The 23647-nt window shown below is 28.7% G+C and overlaps 1 protein-coding gene across 1 annotated transcript in view; it reads right to left on the bottom strand.

Annotated features, from left to right (window-relative positions):
- The window catches only part of LOC111626206 (rab proteins geranylgeranyltransferase component A-like), a 37288-nt gene that overhangs the window by 11360 nt on the left and 2281 nt on the right, over positions 1–23647 (bottom strand). Inside the window, exons 2-7 of the mRNA XM_023369514.1 lie at positions 23042–23108; positions 17840–17912; positions 10159–10283; positions 9723–10092; positions 9488–9604; positions 9300–9420 (exon numbers count right to left, since the gene is read on the bottom strand). Of these exons, the coding sequence (XP_023225282.1) occupies positions 9300–9420; positions 9488–9604; positions 9723–10092; positions 10159–10283; positions 17840–17912; positions 23042–23108 (873 nt within the window). The remainder of the gene's footprint in view (positions 1–9299; positions 9421–9487; positions 9605–9722; positions 10093–10158; positions 10284–17839; positions 17913–23041; positions 23109–23647) is intronic.

Raw genomic sequence — 23647 nt, forward strand, 5'->3', positions numbered from 1 at the left:
AAAAAGTGGAAAGACAAATTTTTATGACAAACGGATACATAAATCGTAAATTTAAGGAAAATAAATTCTAGAGCTTTTTCTGTACCTCGTGCATCTCTCTCATTCATTAAATTTAGTGGTAAATGACGCTGTCGAAGTAACGGTTAATTTTTTAACATTATACAAGAATTATACATGTTTTTTCTACATCCCCTTAAAGACGGGATATACGAAATCGTAATATCACTGGTTTAACATCAAAATCCGTGAGTAATATAAAATCGGAGAGCGGAATAAAAATATTAAATATTTTAATGGATTTTTTTAAACTCCTGCAACTAAACAGAACTATCATAAAAACATACCAGTAAATTCTTATCGGTTGGGTTAAGTTATAAATCTACTCGTTATTCACGTAATCGGCCAAATATCTAGAGGGCAGCTAACAGCCCAGAACCGGTCCCGGATAGACTTGGAAGCGTTATCGACCCAAGGTCGTAGGCTTCCACCGGCTAAACCGGGTAAGGTTGGTGCTCTGTAAAGTGCATGTGCGGATCTGGCTTTTTGAAATCTGACAATGCCACTCTGCCACTAATATTCGAATATACAATAGCAATCTTATTATTTTTTTTTTTATGTGTAGTAAATTTGTAATGAGATACATAATGTGGTAATAATAAAATATTAATTTTAATTAATTCAAAGTACATACATCAAAATATGAAAGTAATTGCACAATATGTATTTATATTTTAGAAAATACAAGGGAAGCGGCGCGTCCACCGCTTCCAAGGATGGTACGCCACTGCCTTTGAACACTTAGAAGTGCATTTAATGAAACTGAAGAAAATATCTCAAACCTATAGCCAAAAAACTTGATAGATTCTATGCCAAATAGAATGTTTTTATTAATTCAAAAAGTAAATTATTAAAATAATGTAATTTGGAATTACTGTTTACTGATCTTATAATTATGTTCAGATATGTTTCATTTCATTTCAAGCACATTTTTATGGCTAATATACCATTTTGATTTTGAATGACTCATATTGGAATGTGAAGTATATCCTGTACAAATTATTTACCAAAATTAGAAACCAAAGTTAAAGCTCACTATTTTATATCTGACAATCGCTGCAAGTGTGTGGGCTAGATTTGGAGAATCCATGCTTTTCACATAGATAATTGTATGTGGCCAGCTCACATGTCGGAAAACCTTCTGATTTATTCGTATACGCACCAGATAGAAAAACAAAAAATATCATCTATCCACAAGCACTCCAGTAAATAAATAGAATTGAAACGACACTTTGAAATGTTTTCCCGATGAAAATGAATAATAATAATAAGTTTCAATAAAAATGATAAGATGTGAATTGAATTTTATCATAATGAGTTTGCTTGAATTTCCTTTCTTTTGAGATCGCAGCAATACGTCACAGGTAAGCTACTTTAATTATAATTATTAATTTACTTAAGAAATGATGCCTAATGTCTACCTCTAGTGTCAAATTACTTTATACCAATCCTTTAATTAGCCATATTATAGCCTGATATTTAGGAGATCGTTTGTTATTGTATATTTGAATATCAGTGGCAGAATGGAAGCGCTGTATTCCCAATGAAAGCACTGTATTGTCAAATAGGAGACAGCTTCCACAGCAAAAATATCTGAATACTGTAAAGCAGCCAGATTATACACATTTGCACATGCACTTTACAGAGCACCAACCTCATGCGGTTTAGCTGGTGGATGCTACACACCCTAACGCTTCCAATGATTCAATCCAGGGCTGTTAGCAGACTGCCTGCTAGATTTTTGGCCGCCCTCACCCATCATGTGATCGTGAGTAGATTTATAACTTAACCCAACTGACAGGAGTTTACTGGTATGTTTTTATGATGATTCTGTATAGTTAACAGGAATTTAAAAAAAAATTCATTAAAATATTTGATATATTTATTCTGCTTTTATTCTGCTCTCCCATCTTGTATTACTTACAGATTTCAATGTTAGACTAGTGATATTACCATTTAGTATGTCCCATCTATAAGGGATGCAGAAAAAACAAATACAATCCTTGCTGCCAAAGTTAAAGTTAAAAAATTAACTGTTACTTTGGCAGCATCATTTACAACTAAATGTAATGAATGAGATGCACAAGGTACAAAAAAGCCCTAGAATTTATTTTCCTTAAATTTATGATAGACTATATCATCATCATCAATGTATCCGTTGTCATAAAAAATTGTCTTTCCACATCTTTCCCAAGACGACAAATATTCAAGTACAAAGTAACTGGTTTCAACTTATTATAAATAAAACCCTTCTGAAAGAGCTGGAATATTATTTAAACAGAAGCTTAACTGAACCAATCTCTAGCCAAGTACAGTGGGGACTGATTTCGCTGTAATATTAGATGTAATAAAGACAGTAATTTTTCCAGTTCAATGAGAGTGACCAAAAAGTTGTAAATTTTGGAAATTTCCATGAACACCTAAAATGAATTAGTTAGAAAAGAAATGTCAGATACTCTATTAAGTTTAACATATTTAGATTTTTACAGCTATGATGAGAAATGTTTAAAATTTACAACAACCCTGTCACGTCCTTTGAGGTATACTAGTGATGCAACTAAACAGGCATTTGATATTGACCAGTATCGGCATCCCTCACTGCACACTTACCAGGCGTCTCTGATTCCATCCATTAGCCACTCGAAGAGAGCTATTTGACTAAGTGGATTGTTTTATGATTTTAAAAAGTAAAGAAGATTTTATGTTATTTTTATGTATGTTTCTTTACAAAGCTATATTTAATTATAATTTTCTTTAAAAGTATATTTATACAATTGAAGAATCTTTTGTACCAGGTATACCAGGTATGTACTGTACATTCACCACACATTTTATTTCACCAAGTAAGTTTTTATAATTTTATTTTTAATTGTAGCCCTTATATCATGGCTAGCAAAATGTGCTTTTAATATCACAATGCAATTGTGATATTAAAAATACATTTAGAGAAGTCTACGGTTTTTCTGGTTTATCGAATGAACGATACAAATGGGTCCTAGACCATCACTGACACACAATTAACTGATTGCCCCTGGAAGTCAGCTTCTTACAGAAACACAGCTTCCCTATCACCAAATGTCACAGCACACCACTGTTCAACAGAAACATACTGCTTGTTTATTTCATATACCTTTGCTACTAGTAGTCTCCATAGGTTCTCCATAGTGTTTGGATCAGAGCATAAAGATGGCCACTTTACTAAAGAAACACAACAGTTTACATTATCTTGGTGAAAACCCAACTATCTCCTGCAATCAAATGTCCTATTAGAAGATGTGTTTTTAGGAGTTCCTAGTAAATTTGTGAATTAAGTCTACTTTTTATCAAGACAAAAATTACTATTTCTCTTATATGAAAATGCCATCTATATGATTAATGAGCCACCACAAAATCTACTGAATCTTTCTAGGAGTTCTTTCTGAATATCATGCCAGTAATAAGCCTTACCATCTGTGTCCATCAAGATTACATTTTTTCATTTAAAAAATTTATTTTATTCCATTCTTTTGATAGGGACGTAACATTTCTAGCTCATTTTAATCTTGCATCCATATGCACCTTTCTAAGTTTAGTTTCATCTTTAGTTTGAGATATTTAACATCAACAGATTTCTTAATTGTCCTGCATATAGTTTCATGAGACACTTGTAATTGTTTCCTTAGAAACTGTTCTTATAGATTTTACCTCTTTGTATTGCTTCCTTTCAAATAAATCATTTTTCTGTTTTATTAAGCAAGTGTTTTCCTGATCCTTTTGAATATCTTTTGAATAATTAACTCATTGTTTAATAGCATTATGAAATTTAGTTTTTGGCCTTTGAATTCATTTAGCAATTTCTCCCTCTAATCTTCCTTCCTTTAGCTTTAAATTTGATAATTTCACAAACTTCTGTTTCACTAAGATCCTTACCTCAAGACTTGTTACATATATTTTAAGAGAGTAACCTGTGGTATTATAATTATGCTACACAAAAATATCATTATCTTGGTCAAGAAATTATGTTTTATTTTCATATTTATCTTCTGAATAAGAAAACAATGACTTTATACAATAATTAATCAAGACTAAATGCAAACCATCAAGAAGTCAGATCTTTTATTTGAAATATTCATCTCATTGTGCAACTTGTAAATGCATATTTGGAATTTAGAATGTTACTGATGATGGGATGAATGTTCTGAAAACATTTCAGATTTATTTATTCATTTATTATTTTAATGAAAATTTGAAAACATTAAGAACATATGATAATTATGAAAATATATTTTTGCAAATAAGACAATAATAAAGATTTTAATGATACATGAAATTTTAATTATGTTATGCAATTATTTATCTAAATTCTTTTTGAGCATCACAAATTAAAACTTAATTTGAAATACTGTAAATATATTATTTTAAATACTAGATTGTATTAGGTTGTTGCAAATGAAATGGCCTATTTTTACTTCTGACTGAATGTTTATTAATTTAATTTAAAGCTTACATATTCAATCAAAATCATCTCCACCAACATTAATACACTTTTCCAATGCATTACAAATGCATTAATGCCAATTTGATAGAAATCATGAGAATAAGAAGCCAGTCATTAAAGGTACTTTTTATTGCATCCTCTTCCTTAAAGACTTTCTTTGCCAAAAAACTGTCCAAATGTATAGAAAAGTGATAGTCTGTTAGCAAAAAGTCTGGAGAATAAGGTGAATGGGAAAGAATTTCATTTTTTCCCATTCACCTTATTCTCTTATGTGATGAATAATAAAGAACTGCAGACATCCAAATGATGCTCCTTATCTCTCTCACCAAGTCTGTGTGACACCCACTTGTCAAGCTTCTTGACTTTCCCCAACATATTTAGCTGTAGAGAAAAGATTGAATAATATCCAGGATGTTCAATCTTTCCACAATTTCCTGGATAGTTAGATGATATTCTGATTTGATGATGTTCTTCAATTCTGATTCTTGAGATTTGTATTCCAGAATGAAATTTTTTAAACCAATGGTCTGGTGGTCTGTTCATTCACAGAACCTTCACCAAAAGTTTTATTGGTATTTCAAGTTGCTTTGCTGTATTATATTGTTGCTCATACTAAAAAGAAAAAAGATTATCCAATTTTCTTTTTTCCATGTGGTCAGAAAAAATACTCTTAAACATGTAGAACTAGAACTTACAATATAAATAGGATCATATTTTTAAATTCACATATTATGTGTGCTCTTCCAATTGCAAACATAACAGCACTGTTCACATGGAGAAAGTTGAATTACAAGGCCTGAAAGTTTAAATTTTAAAAAATGGCCATTTCAATTGCAATTACCCGATAATTAAAGTTAAGTATGTTACAGCTGAAATCTCTGAATTTGAAAGAACTAGGGTGAACTGGCTAATACTAACTTTATTCAAGTTTTTTGGTTAAAACAATGCTGCTCAAACTTTTCAATTGGTGGACCAAATTGAGCTAAGTCATAGATAGGTAAGTCACTTATTTGTGGCTTATCTATCTATGACATATTTTTGTATATTCCATAAGTATCAAATGTAAGCCTATTTCTATCATTTATAAGTGATGTGTCAAATATGTTTGCAGGCCAGATTAATGTATGCTATATGCTGCATTTCGTTAAGGACAATAATTTAGACACCAGAAGCAAATAACAATTTATTAAATTTGAACTTTGTATAAAGCATAGAATTTTTAAATAAAATTCCTTAACTGACCAATAACTATATCATTTACCTTATTTTTTTCAATTGTATTTATTACTATGATCAACTCCAAGTATATACCATGTAAGATCTAAGTATATATCAATATTTTTAAATCAAAATATTTATTATTATTACTTTAAAGTTAAATTTACAATTTTTAGCTTTAAAGCTACAAGAAGGAAGAAAGATCAGAGGGAGAAATTACTAGATACATATGGTGATATTTATTTTTGTTCAGTTCATATTTATGCAGTAGAGAAATAATAAATTCTAGTTAATTTAAAAAAACAAAATATGTTCTTTTTCAACCTAACATGAATTGGAAAAACTGCAGATTATCCAGATAAAGTAAAACCCTAAATTTTCTTTTGCTTTATTCAAAATGGAGAAGATAAAGCCCAAATATTAATTTTTATTCACACTTCATCCAATTGTTTTTGGATAATATCAGCTCTATCAGCTTGTGACTTGGATAAAGCACAATTTGTAAGGATAAGATTCAAAATAAATTGATTGTTACTTGCTTTAACCAAAAGACAGAAAAAAGTAAGCATTAGCTTGTTAATCCTAGCTTTTTGTCTGATTTGTGGACTTTAATCATAAAACATGTATAAAATGTATTGATATTAACATAGCATACTGAATCAAAAATAAATGCAATTATTACAAATGAAATAATTTATGATAGTCCACAAATTATATTATAAATATTAAAATTATATCAAGAAACTCTTTAAAAATGAAGGAAAGAATTTAATGTATAATTCATATTACTTTAAATTCTAATTACAGTCGACCCCCCTATAACACAGGTTCCTATAGTTCAGATTCCTATATCACGGCAAAAAAATTGCGACAGTATTCGTACAAACATGCTAAAAAATCTCCTATAATTTGGTAAAACATCATCACCAACTCGTGTCGCAACAGGATTGGTTGAATCTAGACCAATAGTGGATATTGCACAAACTGTTGAGTTTAAACAAGCAGCGGACCTACTAAAAACCATTTATTATTTAACATCCATAAAAATTATATTTATATTAATGACGTCTCCAAAGTTCAGCAAATTTTTCGCAAAAAAAATAATTTATCAAGAAGCACGCATGTGCCATTTGATGACAAGCTCCACGACGAAAACAAGCTTAAGCAACGGCGTGGTCAAACGGTGCACACTCAGTAATTAATCCTACAATTTTTTGTTTATAGCATAGTTTGGATTATTTCCAAAAAATTATACATTGAGTCGAATTAGTCTAGAATCGATTAATTTTATGGAATAAACCTTTCAAACAGCCGTAGTCTGTAAACTGCATACATGCCAGGCTGTAATTGGCTGGACTCGTAGAAAATGGATTCATAAAAAGCAAAATGTATCTACTGTGTTATGGGGGGGTCGACTGTATAAGAAAAAAAAAAACATTGTTAAAAATGTCTATCATAGATATGTTAAAAAAATAAAAGCCAAGAGCTAATCCAAATAAGTCAACAGAAAATACTGCTAAATATTTGAAAAAGAGCTTTACTCTGCAATTTAAACAGTAATTCATGCAACCAGTACTAAAAAAACAAAACAATAACTGCAGACTAATTGAAATAATTTCTGCATAAAGAAGTAAAATATTGATTATAAATAGATTATAAATAATTATAAATATCAAAATGACTAAAGTTTTCATAAGGTTAATTTTTAGCATTCAAAATTAAAATATATTCAACACACAAAATCAAAACTAACTCTCCAATAAAATTATAACAAATAAATTTAATATTTATTTAATTATTAAATTTATTTTTTGGGAGTAAAAACTAAACTTTGCCTCTTTTAATATTTTACTTAATTATACACTGCTGGCCACTAAAAAATTGCATCACTTGAAAATATGCATCTTATTTGATCAAAACCTGCAAGATAGACAGATGAAACTAATGACAAGCATGGTGCACTGCAGATGATGTTAGTTACACCCCTGGACTTTCCCATAATGAGTGTAAATAAATAATTTATAAATGACTGTAAATAAATTTTCAGAACTTTGTTGGGTGATTGATGGCAATTCCTGTACTGTAGGTTATTGTAGTTATATAAACATCTCAAAGCTCAATGTTTTTAATCAAAGCTAAATGATCACAAAAGATTAACTTTACATTTCTGTGTGCATACAGTATGTTTATGTGTTATTTAACATATATTATTATGCAAATTAATATAAAAATAACTTAAAAATCTGTTTATTTTTGATCGTGTGTTCCCCTTTCCCTATTTATTCTGTGTTAAAATGATCTTGTTTATCACTTTGTCATCTAGGAATGTATCCCCACATTAAGCAGGGTCTTACTGTAGTTACATTATGGACCCTAGCCCAACAGTGGTAGTCTGTCACATGTCAACAAGTGTCCACTTGCACTGTTTAATACATACTATTTAAAGCAGTGGAACCTTTTGTTTCTGTCCATTGGCTACAGTTAAGGTAGCATGCATTTACTGCAATGAATCAAGTTGGTGGGATTTCAGGAGGGTGTTGATGAATGCTGATATAGGGGGAAGGGAGGTCATCCTAGTGTTTGCATATACAAAATAATTCATTTATTTCAGAATATTCTGTTGTTAATTGACATTTATCATATGATTGCGCAAATGGGGAAAGCAGTGATGATGACAAACTGTATACAAAAGGGGGTGGAAGTAAAAAATGAAGCAAAAATCTGTTGTTGCATTATGTGCATGCCATCTAACCCTTGACCACAAGTGGCTGCAATTACAAGGTGCCTAGAAGGCTGCTAATTACAAAATGGCATTGCATTATATTAGTAGAGAAATTTCAGTTCAATTTATTGCACCATGATGAACAGATATTTGTTTGGAGGCACCACAGTAAAATATTTCTTAAGGCATTCATTTTACAATGCCTTAAGGAATATTTGCCTCAACATAAGATATTATGATATGAGTGCCACTGGGTTCCATTTCAATTCTATTTTTGATTGATTGCAAGTATTTTAATCAGTCAGTGATACCATAGAGGTGTTAAAGACTAAGATGGTATTCTATCTGCAGAAGTTCTCTGTTGCCATATTCCAACAAAACAATGTATGACTACACAGCAGGAAATGATCTATATTTTCTAGATAACCATTATGTCTCCATTGAGCACATTTGAGACAAGGTAATACAACTGGCTTGCCAGAGCTTATTAGCATTTACTATATATGAACTTTAGACATGTACAGACTGCATGGCTTAACATTTCTCAAACATATCCAGCATCTCTTCCTGTATATGATACACTGTCCTTGGCAGATATACCAAATACTGATTACTATTTGTTCCGCATATATTTTTTTACAGCTGTTTTTCAAATAATGTGCAATGTGCATCATAAATAATTTGCCATAAAAATATTGCTTTGCTATTTCATACTTTTTTTAATATTGCAACACTTTAATGGCTAGCAGTATATTACTTATTTTCATTATAGAGCTTATAAAATTCTTACTTTAGTCTTATACAATATATTTTATTACTTTGTACCTCTGTATTCTTCTGGATGTTTATGATATTCTAAACAAAATGTCAAAAATTTCATCAACATTCTTTTTTCCACTACAGTGACATTTTTTGTGCTAAAAACATCAGCTCTAGAACATGGAACCTAAAAATTTATTATTATAAATTATAAAACATATAAACTGTAACAAAAAATAATTATTTCAACTCACAGGTTTAAGCACTCCATCCATTAATGTAAGAATTCGAGACACACTTTTAAATTCTGCATAACGAGCAATGTTAGAAGATATTAACAGTTCAACTAGAGAACCTCTAGAAAATAATATCTGAAATAATAGCCAAACTAAATAATATAACAATGTGAACACTTAACAAAAATTTTTATATTGGTATTTTATTTGTTAATTAATAAATAATTAGTAGATTCCATAAAATAAAACTCACTTTTGGTGATAAATCTAAATTAAATTTTCTGTATTGATTTTTAAGAGCTGTAAGAGTCCAGTTTTTAATTTTACACTTTAAAGCATGTGTATTTTCTTCATTATGTCTTTCTTCAGAATTCTTTGGTTCATTTCCTGTTTCTTCAGAATTTACAATTGAAGACTCAACATGATCATCATGTTCCTGATTTTCTGAAATTTCAGAATGTTGTACATCATCATTAACTACTGCTTCTGTTTCTGATTCAGAGACTGTTTCATTTGCAACAATATTGTTAGAACTAGTTAAAATTTCTTCATTTCTTATATTTTCTTCACAATGTACATTTGATGTATTTTCTTGTTCTTGTGTAATTTCATCTTCATTATCTCTACATTTTATAAACAAAGTTAAATTCTTCATATAAATTATTTAAAAAATTTAACTGTTTGCATACCTTATAAAACTCAATTCAAAGACATTTGATACATTAGATACTTGTCTTTTAAGATGTATATACATCTCTCCTTCAGATAAATATTCTTGCCTTTCTTCATTTGATGTCTGTTCTATATTTGTTTCCTAATCACAACACACAAAATTATACATGTAAAACATATTAAGCAATCTTTCAAACATTTAAAAATTTACATTTAACATTATGACTAAAAACAGAATAGACTGTTATGAAAAACATGTATACAGTTGATATGCAATAAGTCAAACTTCATTAATTCTGATCTCTTGCTAAATCAAAATTTATTTTCATCTTGACATAACTCATATGAACTCAATGTATTTTATATTCCTAAGTTAAAATAGCTCTGACAATGTTGTATTTCTCATTAAATCAAAATCCAGAGTTCCTGTAAATTATTTCTTGTCTAATTTTGTATGTTTTCTTTTGTACTTTTAGAAGGACAGGAGGAAATGACCACATTAAAAATAAACTTGAAATAAAAACAAATATTTAATTATGTAAATTTGAAAATATATACATCATGCTCAAATAGAATAGTGGGAGTGTAGACTGTGAGCACCAAGTCATCTCAAACCAGCACTGTAGGTAATTAAGTAGGACTATAAATTAATTAAGTATGCTTCTTGCCCAAAATTAAATACACCTTAAACAGATAGCCAATCAGATTAAAGCTATCACAAAAGGGCTTATAGCAACAAGACGAGAAGGAACTAGTCTCAAATTATTCAAATATAACTTTAATGAATTTGGGGAATGCATTTCAGGTACATAGACCCCTAATCAGCCCATTGAATTTTGGATATATAGTAATAAATACAATGAATATCTAAAATATTGTAACAAACATAGTTTACAGACTGATATTATAAATGATACAGTAATGGAATAACAGTAAAGTTATATTTGAATAATTTGAGTTCAGTTCCTTCTCATCTTGTGATAAGCCCTTTTCATTGTAGCCATAATCTGATAGGCTATCTGTTTAAAGTAGTATGGTTATATCTAAATTAATAGATTCTGGAAGTGAAGATCAGATGAAAGTCCAAGTAGTGTAACTGGCAACATGACTGTACAGTAAGAAGGAGTTGCAGGTTTGAGTCCTGCTTCGGGCCAATTCTTTTCTTCCAAAACCTTCTAAATTAATTCTTAAAATATTAATTATAATTATTAAATTTAGCAAGAGATGGCATTTAATGCTTACCTCTAGTGCAAAATTACTTAGCATTTAATTAATAATAATAATAATATAGCCTGATATAAACCTGCAATCATTTGGACAAAGTAACTTTGTCTATATATCTTTAAAATATATAGACAAAGTTACTTGAAATGACAACACATCAGAAACCATGAACAAAAATATAAAAAAATCTAATGATATTTCACACCAAAGTAATAACTTTATTCTAAAACATAAATTATCCAATAAAATTTTATAAAAAGTCTTCTCTTTTTAAATTTTTAAAGGGGCTTTAAGAAGCTACATCACATATTGAAACAAGGTATTTTTGAGGTGATAGAGCACATTGAAGATATTATCAAGCAAGAAGTAATGAATCATTGATGTCAAATTTGCATAAGAGACTTCTTTCACTAATGAAATGAATAATTTATTTTGTGTGTACTACTGTGATGAAAAAAAGTATCAGGAATGGTTTATTTAAACAATGTGCATGCAACAAGGCACTGTTGTCATTTTTTACATTGATATTTTATACATGAGCAAAAAACATGCATTAAATTTTATTTTTGCAACAGAATTACTACTACAAAAACATTGAAAATGTTGCAAAAAAGCCTTTGGTGACAATAGTCTATCAAAAACAAGAGTTTTGAAGTGGTATAAGTTGTTCAAGAAAGGCCAGAGAACATGTCTAAGATGAACCATACTCTGGTAGACCATCCACTTCAGCTGATGAAAAACACATCACTCAAGTCAGAGATTTGGTGCTCAATGATCATTGTTTAACAATTAGGAACATTATTGAACATGTTCCAGTATCATTTGGATATTGTCAAGCAATTTTAAAAGATCATTTAGGCTTGTGGTGTATTACTTCTCGAGTCATCCCAAAACTATTGAATTTTCCCCAAAAAGAAATATACAAAAACAACAAGTACAAGTGACCAACAAAATGCTTTCTTGAGGCAAATCATTTTTAAAATGCATCGTTACAGGTGATAAAATATGGACTATGCCTTGACACTGAAACAGCTCAACAATCATGTGAATGGCACTGAATAGGTGAAGCAAGACCGAAAAGACTACTTTCAAAGTCAGTCAAAAATAAAAGATGTGCTGATTTTTTGCATAATTTTTATGAAGCAATTCATAGAAAATGACCTGGTTTGTGGTGAGAAAACTCATGGAATTTGCACTGCAATAATGCACCTGCTCAAAATGCTCTTGTTGTTTGTGAGTTTTTGGTGAAAAATTCAACAAATATGGTTCTGCAAGCTTTGTATTTACTTGACATGACACCATGTGACTTTTTCCTGTTTCCTTGACTAAAATTTCTACTTTGAGCGCACTGTTTTGAGTAGATTAATGCCATAAAACAAAATTCACTATAAGTCCTGAAATGGTGTCACAAAAACGTCTCTAAAGCATTCAAAGATTGAAAAAATTTGGCATAAATGGATTGCAATGGGAGGAGATTATTTTGATGAATAAATAAAATCTTGCATCATTTTATTAAACCATTTCCAATACTTTTTGATCACAGATAGATATATATATATATACACATATATATAAGAAATAATTATATAATGTATTTTATTTAGGTCTCTAAAGCATTGTGTTGTTTATATGAGCAAAAATATAAACAAAACCAAATATATGGTGATAAGAAGTAAAAAGAGTATTTCATCTACGCTAACACTTAGAGGATTACACACTGAAAGAGAACAGTTTAAGTATTTGGGATGCTGGATTAATGAACAGATCAATGATGAAATGTAAGTGAGAACCAGAATTGAAGTTGCTCAGCAGAATTTTATGAAAATGAAATCTTTGTTCTGCAATTGCCACTTGGATTCTGAAATAAGGCTCTAAATGATAAAATATAACATATGGTCTACTCTTTTATATGGAGTAGAAACTTTGGCATTAAAGATGATGATGATTAAATGACTCAAAGCCAAATTTACTGCTGTCCATGAAAAATTACTTTTTAACTTAAATAAATTTACTGTAAATCCTGAAATTGTACCCAAATACTTTATATTCGGTAAAACATATATAATATATAAAAGTAAAGATGCTGAGAACTCCAAAAACTACAGATCAATTATATGTTTACCAACAATCTACAAAATTTTCAGAGGTATGATTACTAATCTTATATACGAACACTGTTAGGGTTTAGCAATCACATAACTACTGAGCAGAGAGGAAGTATTAGAAAATCACATGGTTGCCAAGAGCAACTAATTAAACACTGTGATAATAAATCAACATCATGTAAAATTTAAAAACTACAGCCCAACATTAGTACAGACTATAAGAAAGCTTTGGGTAATGTTACCTGTAGTTGATTAATATTCATCCTAAAGATACATGGTATAGGCAATAATATTATAAGTATGCTAGAGAACATTGTGAAGACACTTACATGTACAAAGAACAAGATCCAATGAGAATCAGATAAAAGAGGGATATAGCAAGGATACTCATTAAAGCCTGTGTGGTTTATCCTCTCTAGAAACATACTCTCCATTCTACTAAAAACATTACAATTTGGATATAACATAGAATTTGGATAACATTACAATTTGGAACAGAAAGAGAAAAACTTAAGAGTATCACATCTCTATAAGGATCTAAAATTGCAGAAAATGAAAATCAGCTAATGCACTTGATAGATATTATAAAGAATTTTAGTAGAGTTATTGAAATAAAATTCAGAATAGAAAAGTGTGCTACAATGAGTATGGCTCACAAAAGAATTGATATAATTGAGAATTTTAAATTATGGTCAATTTATTAAGTGTCTTGAAAACAACACAGTATATAAACACACCTGTTACCTGTGGGTGACATGATGGATAAATATATCGCAAACGTTTTCGAACATTAATAGTTCTTCCTCAAGCGATAGAAAAAAACAAGCAACGGAATGTAGAACAAAAATAGAATATGAATATTTAAAATAGAATCGAATTAACATGTTCAAGGTATGTGTTGATTTCATCCTGGTGTTCTTTGTATGTAGAAGTTTATATAAATACTTAGGTATATATCAAAATATGGAAATTAATTATTCAAATTTAAAAAATCATTTTAAAAAAAGATATATAAAGTTAGAAATATTTTAAAATCAGAGCTTTTTGGAAAAACAAAAGTGTAATAAATATATATGCATCAATAGTGCTGATATATTTCTTTGGGATTTTAAAGGATTTTAAAAGATGGTTTAGATATAACAACAGGAGCAATGAATGATGTGTAAATTTAGAAACAGGCATCCAAAAAGTAGTATTAAAAGATTTTTCTCTGCTATATTAGATATAAAAGTTGTTAATGCAAAAAACTATGAAAAATATATACTAGGAAATGATACAGATGACAAATGCAGGCCCTATTAGTCCATGAGAATAAGAATTTAGCCTATAATCACTGGATATAATACTTTAGCATTACCTGAATATAAAAAAGCATCACAATCAGGTAGCTAAGTTACTATATCAAAAACTAGCTAAAAAGTATAACTTACTAACATTTTTTCCACCATATTATAAATTCTCTCCATCTATTCTAGTAAAAAAAATTTGTCTTATATTGGAACAAGTGATGATGATTACAAACAAAGTGTGAACTATAAATAATCCAGATATTATTGTAATATTGAAAGACCTCAAAGAGGCATATTTCATAGCTATACAAGACCCATTCTCTGAAAGTCTTATAAAAGCTGAAAATGAGAAAATCCAAAATACCAAAATCTTAACAGAGAATTTGAAAACTGAAGAATATATATATACATAGTACCAATTATTTTATCTTCAACAGTTATCTGTCCCAAATCATTAGCGAAAAATTTTAAATTGCTAAACATTTTTGATCAGAACATTCAAAATATGATCTCTAAATCCATTTGTCTTCAAACCTGCCACACTGTAAGAAGAAAGCTTCAACAACCAAGTCTAAATCATTTAAACTTTCTTCCACATTATATGTTTCCAGTAAAAGCTGAGAAGAGCATAATTCAAATAATAACAACAATAATAAAAAGTATTGCAAAGACTACTGGATTTCCAGATATCTAAAACAGTTATTTCTAGAACACTAAGCACAATGTACTGTACAATGTAGAATACAGTATAGTAAAGTTGTTTGTAACTTCTTTTACTGTAGCTGACAAGTTAAAAATCATAGATCTGAAATGATAAGTTTTTAAATTTTGCAAGGTTCTCTCTCCATTTTTATCTTCTCTATCTTCAATGTTCTCCTAAATGATCATCACATCATCAAGAATTTCTTCTTGTAAAATTTTTTGCCCATAAAAAGGACTCCTTGGTTCAGTGACAAAATGTTTTCAGGAAGAACAAAATATCAAATTTTTCCATCCTTGTCTAGTTGTTGAATGTGATGGCAAATTATTTCCTTCAATTCACTTGGAGGAATTTTCTTGTCTTCTACTTGCATATGTCTTATCTGAGACTTGGCATGATAAAAGAACCAGTCTTCAATAGTGCTTGTGATAAACAAACCACTTTTGCTAGCATAATAATTGACTGGTACTCTGTTCATGTCATCTTTTATAGCCTTTTATAGTCATGATTCCTTGCTTTTTCTGACTACAACTGGTTTAAGCATATGACTTCCGAAAGCATTTGAGCATAGCAGAAAAGAAATGAGTTCTTTCATCAACTTCCGACAAGGAACATTTTATCATTCTTTGATACTTGGATGTTTTCAGGTTGTGCCCTCCAGCAAAACCCACACTTGCAAGCATTATACAATTGGATAAAATAAATGTTCTTCTCTGATTATTCTGTGAAATTCAGATCTGAATGGCTCCACAGATTCTGCATCTGTATTCAACTTTTCTCCTGATATTTTTCTGTCTACTAAACCGTGTCATCTGAACTGATGCAATCATCCACTACTTGTAGTGAATCCATCAATACCAATGTTTCCCTAATCTTTCTGTTACTTGGATGTCAACACCTCTAACTGGTAGCTCACTTATACATTGTGTGCACCATTTAAAAACAGCATCATCTAACTGTTCTTCATCAACTTTCTGCATGTCTGACTGAATATTTTTCTTTCCCAACATCAAATTTAGATGCATGTGCCAACAGTTTTTGTTTTGACCATTTAATGTCAGATATGGTTTGTTTAGGGACACCATATTTATTGCACAACTGAGCAGATTTGATGCCTTTGTCATGGTCCTCAAGTATCTTAAACTTGTCTCCTACTGACAGCATCTTTATCTTTCAAGCAAGAAGTGCCTCTGACCATGTGTTTTGAAGTCATGATTATAAACAAACATACAGATGGTTCAGCTCAATGTAACATTTGTATATCCAACCCAATCTCAGAAACACTGGAAACTGTTTGTCAAAATGGCTTACCTGTCTGGAGAGTATCTGTCTAGTAGATTAGATTCTCTTACAGTATGTATGTTGAGGTAGCAGAGTTGATAATGCATCTAATGTTACCAATTTAGCTACTGAATTTTGTAGGTAGATCTGGCTAAAGTTGTTTTGATTTTGTATTCAGCTATAAAAAATTATAATTTTTCTATTGTCAACAAATTTAAAATTATTGTACATTTTTTGAAAGATTTGTCCAAGTTATGCATAGTCCAAGTTAATGGGATTGAAGTTAGCAAGGGTTTACTGTATTTAACTTTATTTATTTATATATATATAATATTACTTATTTTCATTATAGAGCTTATAAAATTCTTACTTTAGTCTTATACAATATATTTTATTACTTTGTACCTCTGTATTCTTCTGGATGTTTATGATATTCTAAACAAAATGTCAAAAATTTCATCAACATTCTTTTTTCCACTACAGTGACATTTTTTGTGCTAAAAACATCAGCTCTAGAACATGGAACCTAAAAATTTATTATTATAAATTATAAAACATATAAACTGTAACAAAAAATAATTATTTCAACTCACAGGTTTAAGCACTCCATCCATTAATGTAAGAATTCGAGACACACTTTTAAATNTATTCATTTTTTTAAATCTGAGAAATGCTTGTTAGAAAAGGTTTGTAGTGTTTAATACATTTTAATTGAATGATTTTGATATTTTGATTTTAAAAAATTTAATATAGGCCTATACACTTTTAATAAGCAAACATATGATACAAAATACATAGAAAAATTAGACCATACACTAATATGACAAAATTTTAAAAAATTATTTAATGCTTAACTGAATTTGGAATCACTAGTAACCTCAAATAATCATTAATAGTAGTAGTATGATTTTGTTCACAAAATATTTTAACTGAGAAAAAGTTAAAATCATTAAGTAAAATAATATACTGTATACAAAAGTTGAATATAAATAACTTAATGATTTTAACTTTTAAATAACAATTTTAACAATAATTATAAGTCTCTTACTTAAAAATTAAAGTTAATTAAAGATTTAGATAACTAATAATAAAATTTTACCTCATAGTTCTGAATCCAACTTTGTAACTGATCAAAATTAAAACTTGCCCAATCACCTCCATAATAATCATTTCTATAAAAATGTAGATAAAATTGTAATTTAATTGTATTGAAAATTATTAAATTGCATTTAAAAGTTAAAAGCATCTTACCTTTCAAATTTTTATATCAGAATCATAAAAATTTGAAAGTTAGCATCTTCCAATTTAACTTAATGCAATTTGAGATTTTGAATTAAATAATAAAATTTTATGCATATTACCACAATATCTAAATTTGACCAAATATTTTTACCCACTTCTTTTTTATAGAATATAAATGTAGAACAGCTGTCTCACACTGAACATGTTGCCTAGTAAATATAACTGGATAAGCAAACTAATGATGTAATCCATTTGAAATGAAATACAGTAGAGCATTGATTATCCAAATGTCGATCAACTAAAACGTCAATTAACCGAAAGCTTTCCAGTTGGCAAATTTAAATTTCCACTAGTGCTATGGCACTGCAATCTTTGGCTATGTCTTGGGCTACTCCAATATTATTTTTGTTGGTGTGCATGTTTTAGCTGGCAGCACTGGCGCGACCATGAGAGGGTACTAAGGACGTGCCAGGATTTGAACAAATTTCAACATGGAATAGTTAATGTACTTTTTCATACATAATCGGTTACCCAAAAAATTGATTTTCCAAACAACCTTAATCTCCAATTGATTCGAATAATCAATGCTCTACTGTACTTATATTTGCTTGCTTATCTTAGCTGTATTAAAGCTGCTTTACTAAGCAATGCACCCATTTATTTTATTTTAATTAGACTGCAATTTTAAAACCCCAGACTTATAAATTCCCAATGTTGTTCATCTGTCTGTCCTTTGTTAATTTTGAGAATGAAGTTTGATAGATGAAAAGTGAGACCAGCTAAGGAAAGCTTAGGAGCTAAAGGCCCAAATTAATTTTTAAAATAAAATATGATAAAAAATTTCAGTCTAGTATTGTGATGTGACAATAATTTATTAAGATTTTTTTTTAAATGAGTTTTCCATTCTATTGTAATTTTTATTTAATTCTTCTACTATTTTAATCATATATCTGCACATGAAATGAGCATTATATTTACTTTAAAGTACAAGTAAATATACAAGAGTGCAAGATTTGGCAATTAAATTTCAGAATTAATGATATTTAAAAACAACACAAAATAATATGCTATTCTTTTAATAACAGTCAAAATCTTGAAAACTTAAAAACTGTTTTAAAACTTGTAGAAATATACAAAATCACTAATTGAAAACTAAGAAATAGAAAATAATTTCTTCTAAAAATATCCTTTGTGATTAAAAACACCACAGAAAAAACAATTTACAATCATTGTGGAATGAGGCTTCCTTGATATGCAGGTGGACAATACACACATTATTCCTGTTCAAAACCTAGGTCATTCTCCTAAACAACTGAACTTATTGAAATCCAAAAAACTTCTATAAACCAAATCACCTTCCATCTCCAAGATGTCGTTTTCACTTTGTATTAGATCTGCATCTGATTCCCACTTAAATCATTTTATCACTTTTTTTTAAATATTTTAATTTCATAATTTGCAATTTTTGTTATTTATGTATTTTATTACATTTACTTATTTATTACTGTATTTATATAATTCACTGTATTGTATTTTAGCATATTTATTTATTTGGTATNTAAAGTACAAGTAAATATACAAGAGTGCAAGATTTGGCAATTAAATTTCAGAATTAATGATATTTAAAAACAACACAAAATAATATGCTATTCTTTTAATAACAGTCAAAATCTTGAAAACTTAAAAACTGTTTTAAAACTTGTAGAAATATACAAAATCACTAATTGAAAACTAAGAAATAGAAAATAATTTCTTCTAAAAATATCCTTTGTGATTAAAAACACCACAGAAAAAACAATTTACAATCATTGTGGAATGAGGCTTCCTTGATATGCAGGTGGACAATACACACATTATTCCTGTTCAAAACCTAGGTCATTCTCCTAAACAACTGAACTTATTGAAATCCAAAAAACTCCTATAAACCAAACCACCTTCCATCTCCAAGATGTCGTTTTCACTTTGTATTAGATCTGCATCTGATTCCCACTTAAATCATTTTATCACTTTTTTTTAAATATTTTAATTTCATAATTTGCAATTTTTGTTATTTATGTATTTTATTACATTTACTTATTTATTACTGTATTTATATAATTCACTGTATTGTATTTTAGCATATTTATTTATTTGGTATGAATTTATATTAGTGTATTAATTTATTTTTGTACATTTTTCTTTTAAATATTTAAAGAGAGCATTTTTAACTTAAGCTGTATTCCAAAATGAAAATTTCTAGAATATTTTTTGAAGTTTATGCCAATCATTTTGTTCAAATATCTGTAATTGATGTAGCCTTAAAAAAATTAAACAAAAATATTTTTAATTAATATAAAAGCTTATAACATCATTTTGTGTAAAACATTAAGTTACTGATTTGTTCACAATATTAGGATTCCACATTTTTACACTTTAATCTTTTTTTCTTTTTGAAAACTTTAATAAGATACAATAATATATATTTATAGAAGCAACAGCTTCATGTGCTATTCAATCACATCTCAACTATCTAAAAAATAATTACAGTCAACTCACATAATTACAAATCACTAGGGGAACAGTAGTTAGTTTGCTTTATTAAAATTTATATTAATGATTTTCAGGGTCAAGATTATTTACAAAAACAAATTAATGTTCTAAATAATTTTCAAGTCAAACAAAATGAGGAGATGGTATTCACTGTTGAGGTGTGGAGCAGTATATCAGAGTGGTTAAATAATACAAAAAGAAATATGTAATAACTTTGCTGTTAAAAATTGTTTAAAAAAGTAGAAAATACTTTTTAATGCTAAAAGAAGTAAAAAAAGAGCCAAAGTTAATGCAAAGTAGCTGACCTGGCACCACTGTATGCACTTCCTGATATGTAAACTAGCACGCATTAGCATGGGATGCATCCATTTAAGAAAGTGGGTGTCCTTAAACCTTAACGTCTATTTTCTGAATACAGTAGAATGGTATTCTAAAACCAAATGTTTGAATTGCTCTACAGTCAGAGACCAAACCTGTCTTTGTATACTAGAAGAAAATCTACTCTACTCAAAATGGAATATTTATTACAGTACCACTTTTTATTTTTCATGTCAAAAAGTGTAAAAAGTAACCATTATTGGAAAAAGGGTTATTTCTTCGAGTTGTGAAAGCAATTCATAGTTCAATTTAACAAATTCTGGTAAAATTTTTGTTTGTTTTATTGCATGACAATTAACACTGTGACAAGGGCAATGGCAAAATTTGCTTTATCAGAGTTCATTTAATTAAGGTAAGTCAACTGTATTATATTTTACAACAGAATTTTTTAAATAAATTCAAAAATTCAGATGAATTCAAAACAGTTGAACATAATATCAAAAATTTACTTTAAATACAAAAAAAGTTTACTGAAGAAAGAAAGAAAAAAGTTACCAAATACATAATTTATCTTGTATAAAAAATTTGAAAATATATTTGACTCCCTATTTTTGAACAGACCTCCATTCTTAACAGGTTTTGCACATATTAGGCTCTCGCTACTCTAAACACTAAAATCTGAATATCTCCTCACTCTGGATTTTTTTACATAATTATTGACATTAAAACTCCATAATCTGAACTCTCCTTATAAAAACATATCATGTATATTCTCCTACAAATGCCTTGCAGTTGCATGTTTCTAGTTTATTTTTACATACATTTATGTTTTATTGGTTGGTGTTTTAGAATTTAGTTAGTTGTGAACTGTTCTCATTTTTAACAGAAGAATTAGAAGTAGAACAAAGAAAGAGTGTGTGAATGTATGTTTCTTGTTTAATAGTCATTGTGTATGACCCACTACTAATTGTGTGATCAGCTTATAATATCATGAATATCAAGAAATGGCTCTGTGCAAAGAATTGAATTTAGAAGATGAAGTTGTCATACAAAGACTAAAATCAAAATGCAGTCAAAGACAAATTGCCCTATAGTTTGGCATGCTCATGCCAGATTCTCAACAGCAGAAGACTATGCAAAGAATGTTGTTCCACAAGAAAACTTGGACCTAACCTATTTGTTGACTGCTTTTAATAGTGAACTGAGCATATTCTTATGGTGTAATTGATGCTGAATTGCCCGTTAATAACAATTGTAAAGATTTGGATGATGTAATACTTTACTGAAATCTGAAAGTTATGAAGAAGAAATCAAGTGCACTGAAAGCTTGATTTCATTCAAGCAATTTGGAGAAAATATTAAAAAAATAATGAGATTTTCACAAAAGTAAATTCAGACATTTTTGATAGTTTAAGGTAATTAGAAAACACAAATACACAATTACATACAAATATACTACATGCAAAGCAAAATAACAGATTATTTTCATAACTGTATTGTTTTTATATAAATGCTGTTTTACAATACAGTATGATACAGTGTTTATATAATAATTTATATTAAGATTTGAAATGTTCAAGTTGAAAAATTTGTTAGGCTGTATATGAAATCTTAAACTTGTAAATTGTTCAAATTCTTGTTTTTAGCTGAATACATTAAAATTTTTTAGTTTTCAGATTATTTCTGTTATTTCTCACTTCTTCTGTACTGAACATCTCAATCTGAACAGATTCAGTCCTGTAGGTGTTCAGAGTGATACATATACTTTACATTAATATTCTTCTGTTGTATCTGTTTCTCTAGTGCATTTTTCTTTTATTGTGAGATACAATTTACATTCAAAAATAAATTTCTTGTTTATTTTTATTTATTAGTGATATCATTCATTATTGAAAGTATTAAGTGTTTATTTTATCTTATAAAAATTTTAAAATAATGAAAAACTTGAAAGTGCAGCATCAACCAAATCTCAATGATACCAGTTTTTCAAGAGTTTATTTGTATATATTATATTATATTCAAAACAACATCTTTTTATTACTGCTACAATTTCCAGAATTTCACATAGATAAAAAGTTATACATTTCATTTACAGAATAAAAAGACATTTTATATTGTATATTGTAATGTATGTGTAAGAAGTCTGATAATAATTAAATAGCACATCTTAGAACTATAATACATATAATAAAAAGACACTTATTAACATTACCTATCCAAATGCAGCACAGTTTTTCCAATTCTTGCTGCAGCTGCAGCTATAATACATTCAGGCATTCCTTTATAAAAAAAATTAAATTTCAGTTAAATAAAATATCATTTCAAATAAAATTTAACTAATCAAAATATATAGTACACTTATATATAATACACGTATTTATTAATCTGTTTTCCTCTTTCTTCTATAATTTGAAAAAATAACAACAGTGTAATATACTAAATAATATAATTCATTTACAAATAGTTATGCAGCAAAACATCCTAACAATTTTTTGGGGTGGTCCATTCAAATATGTCAGGCCATGTCTCTCACCACCCAGCTGTCCCTTTGTAAGCCTGGACAAACTCATAATGGGCTTGCTAAAAAAAAAGGCCCTCTTAATGCCCACAGAGAAGAGCAAGTTTAAAAAAAAACACATGAAACTTTTTTATATTGTTTTTTAAAAAATATGATCACTTATTTTCAATATATTAAATCTAATTACTTTTGTAGTCTTCTCTTAGAACAGATTAAGCTTTTCAATTTAAATTTATCATAAATAATAATCATAATATATTAAATAATAATAGTAATTTAAAAAAAAAATTGTTTTTAAAT

Source organism: Centruroides sculpturatus, unplaced genomic scaffold, assembly GCF_000671375.1.
Source record: "Centruroides sculpturatus isolate CEXI.00-Female unplaced genomic scaffold, Cexi_2.0 scaffold285, whole genome shotgun sequence".
NCBI lineage: Eukaryota > Metazoa > Arthropoda > Arachnida > Scorpiones > Buthidae > Centruroides > Centruroides sculpturatus.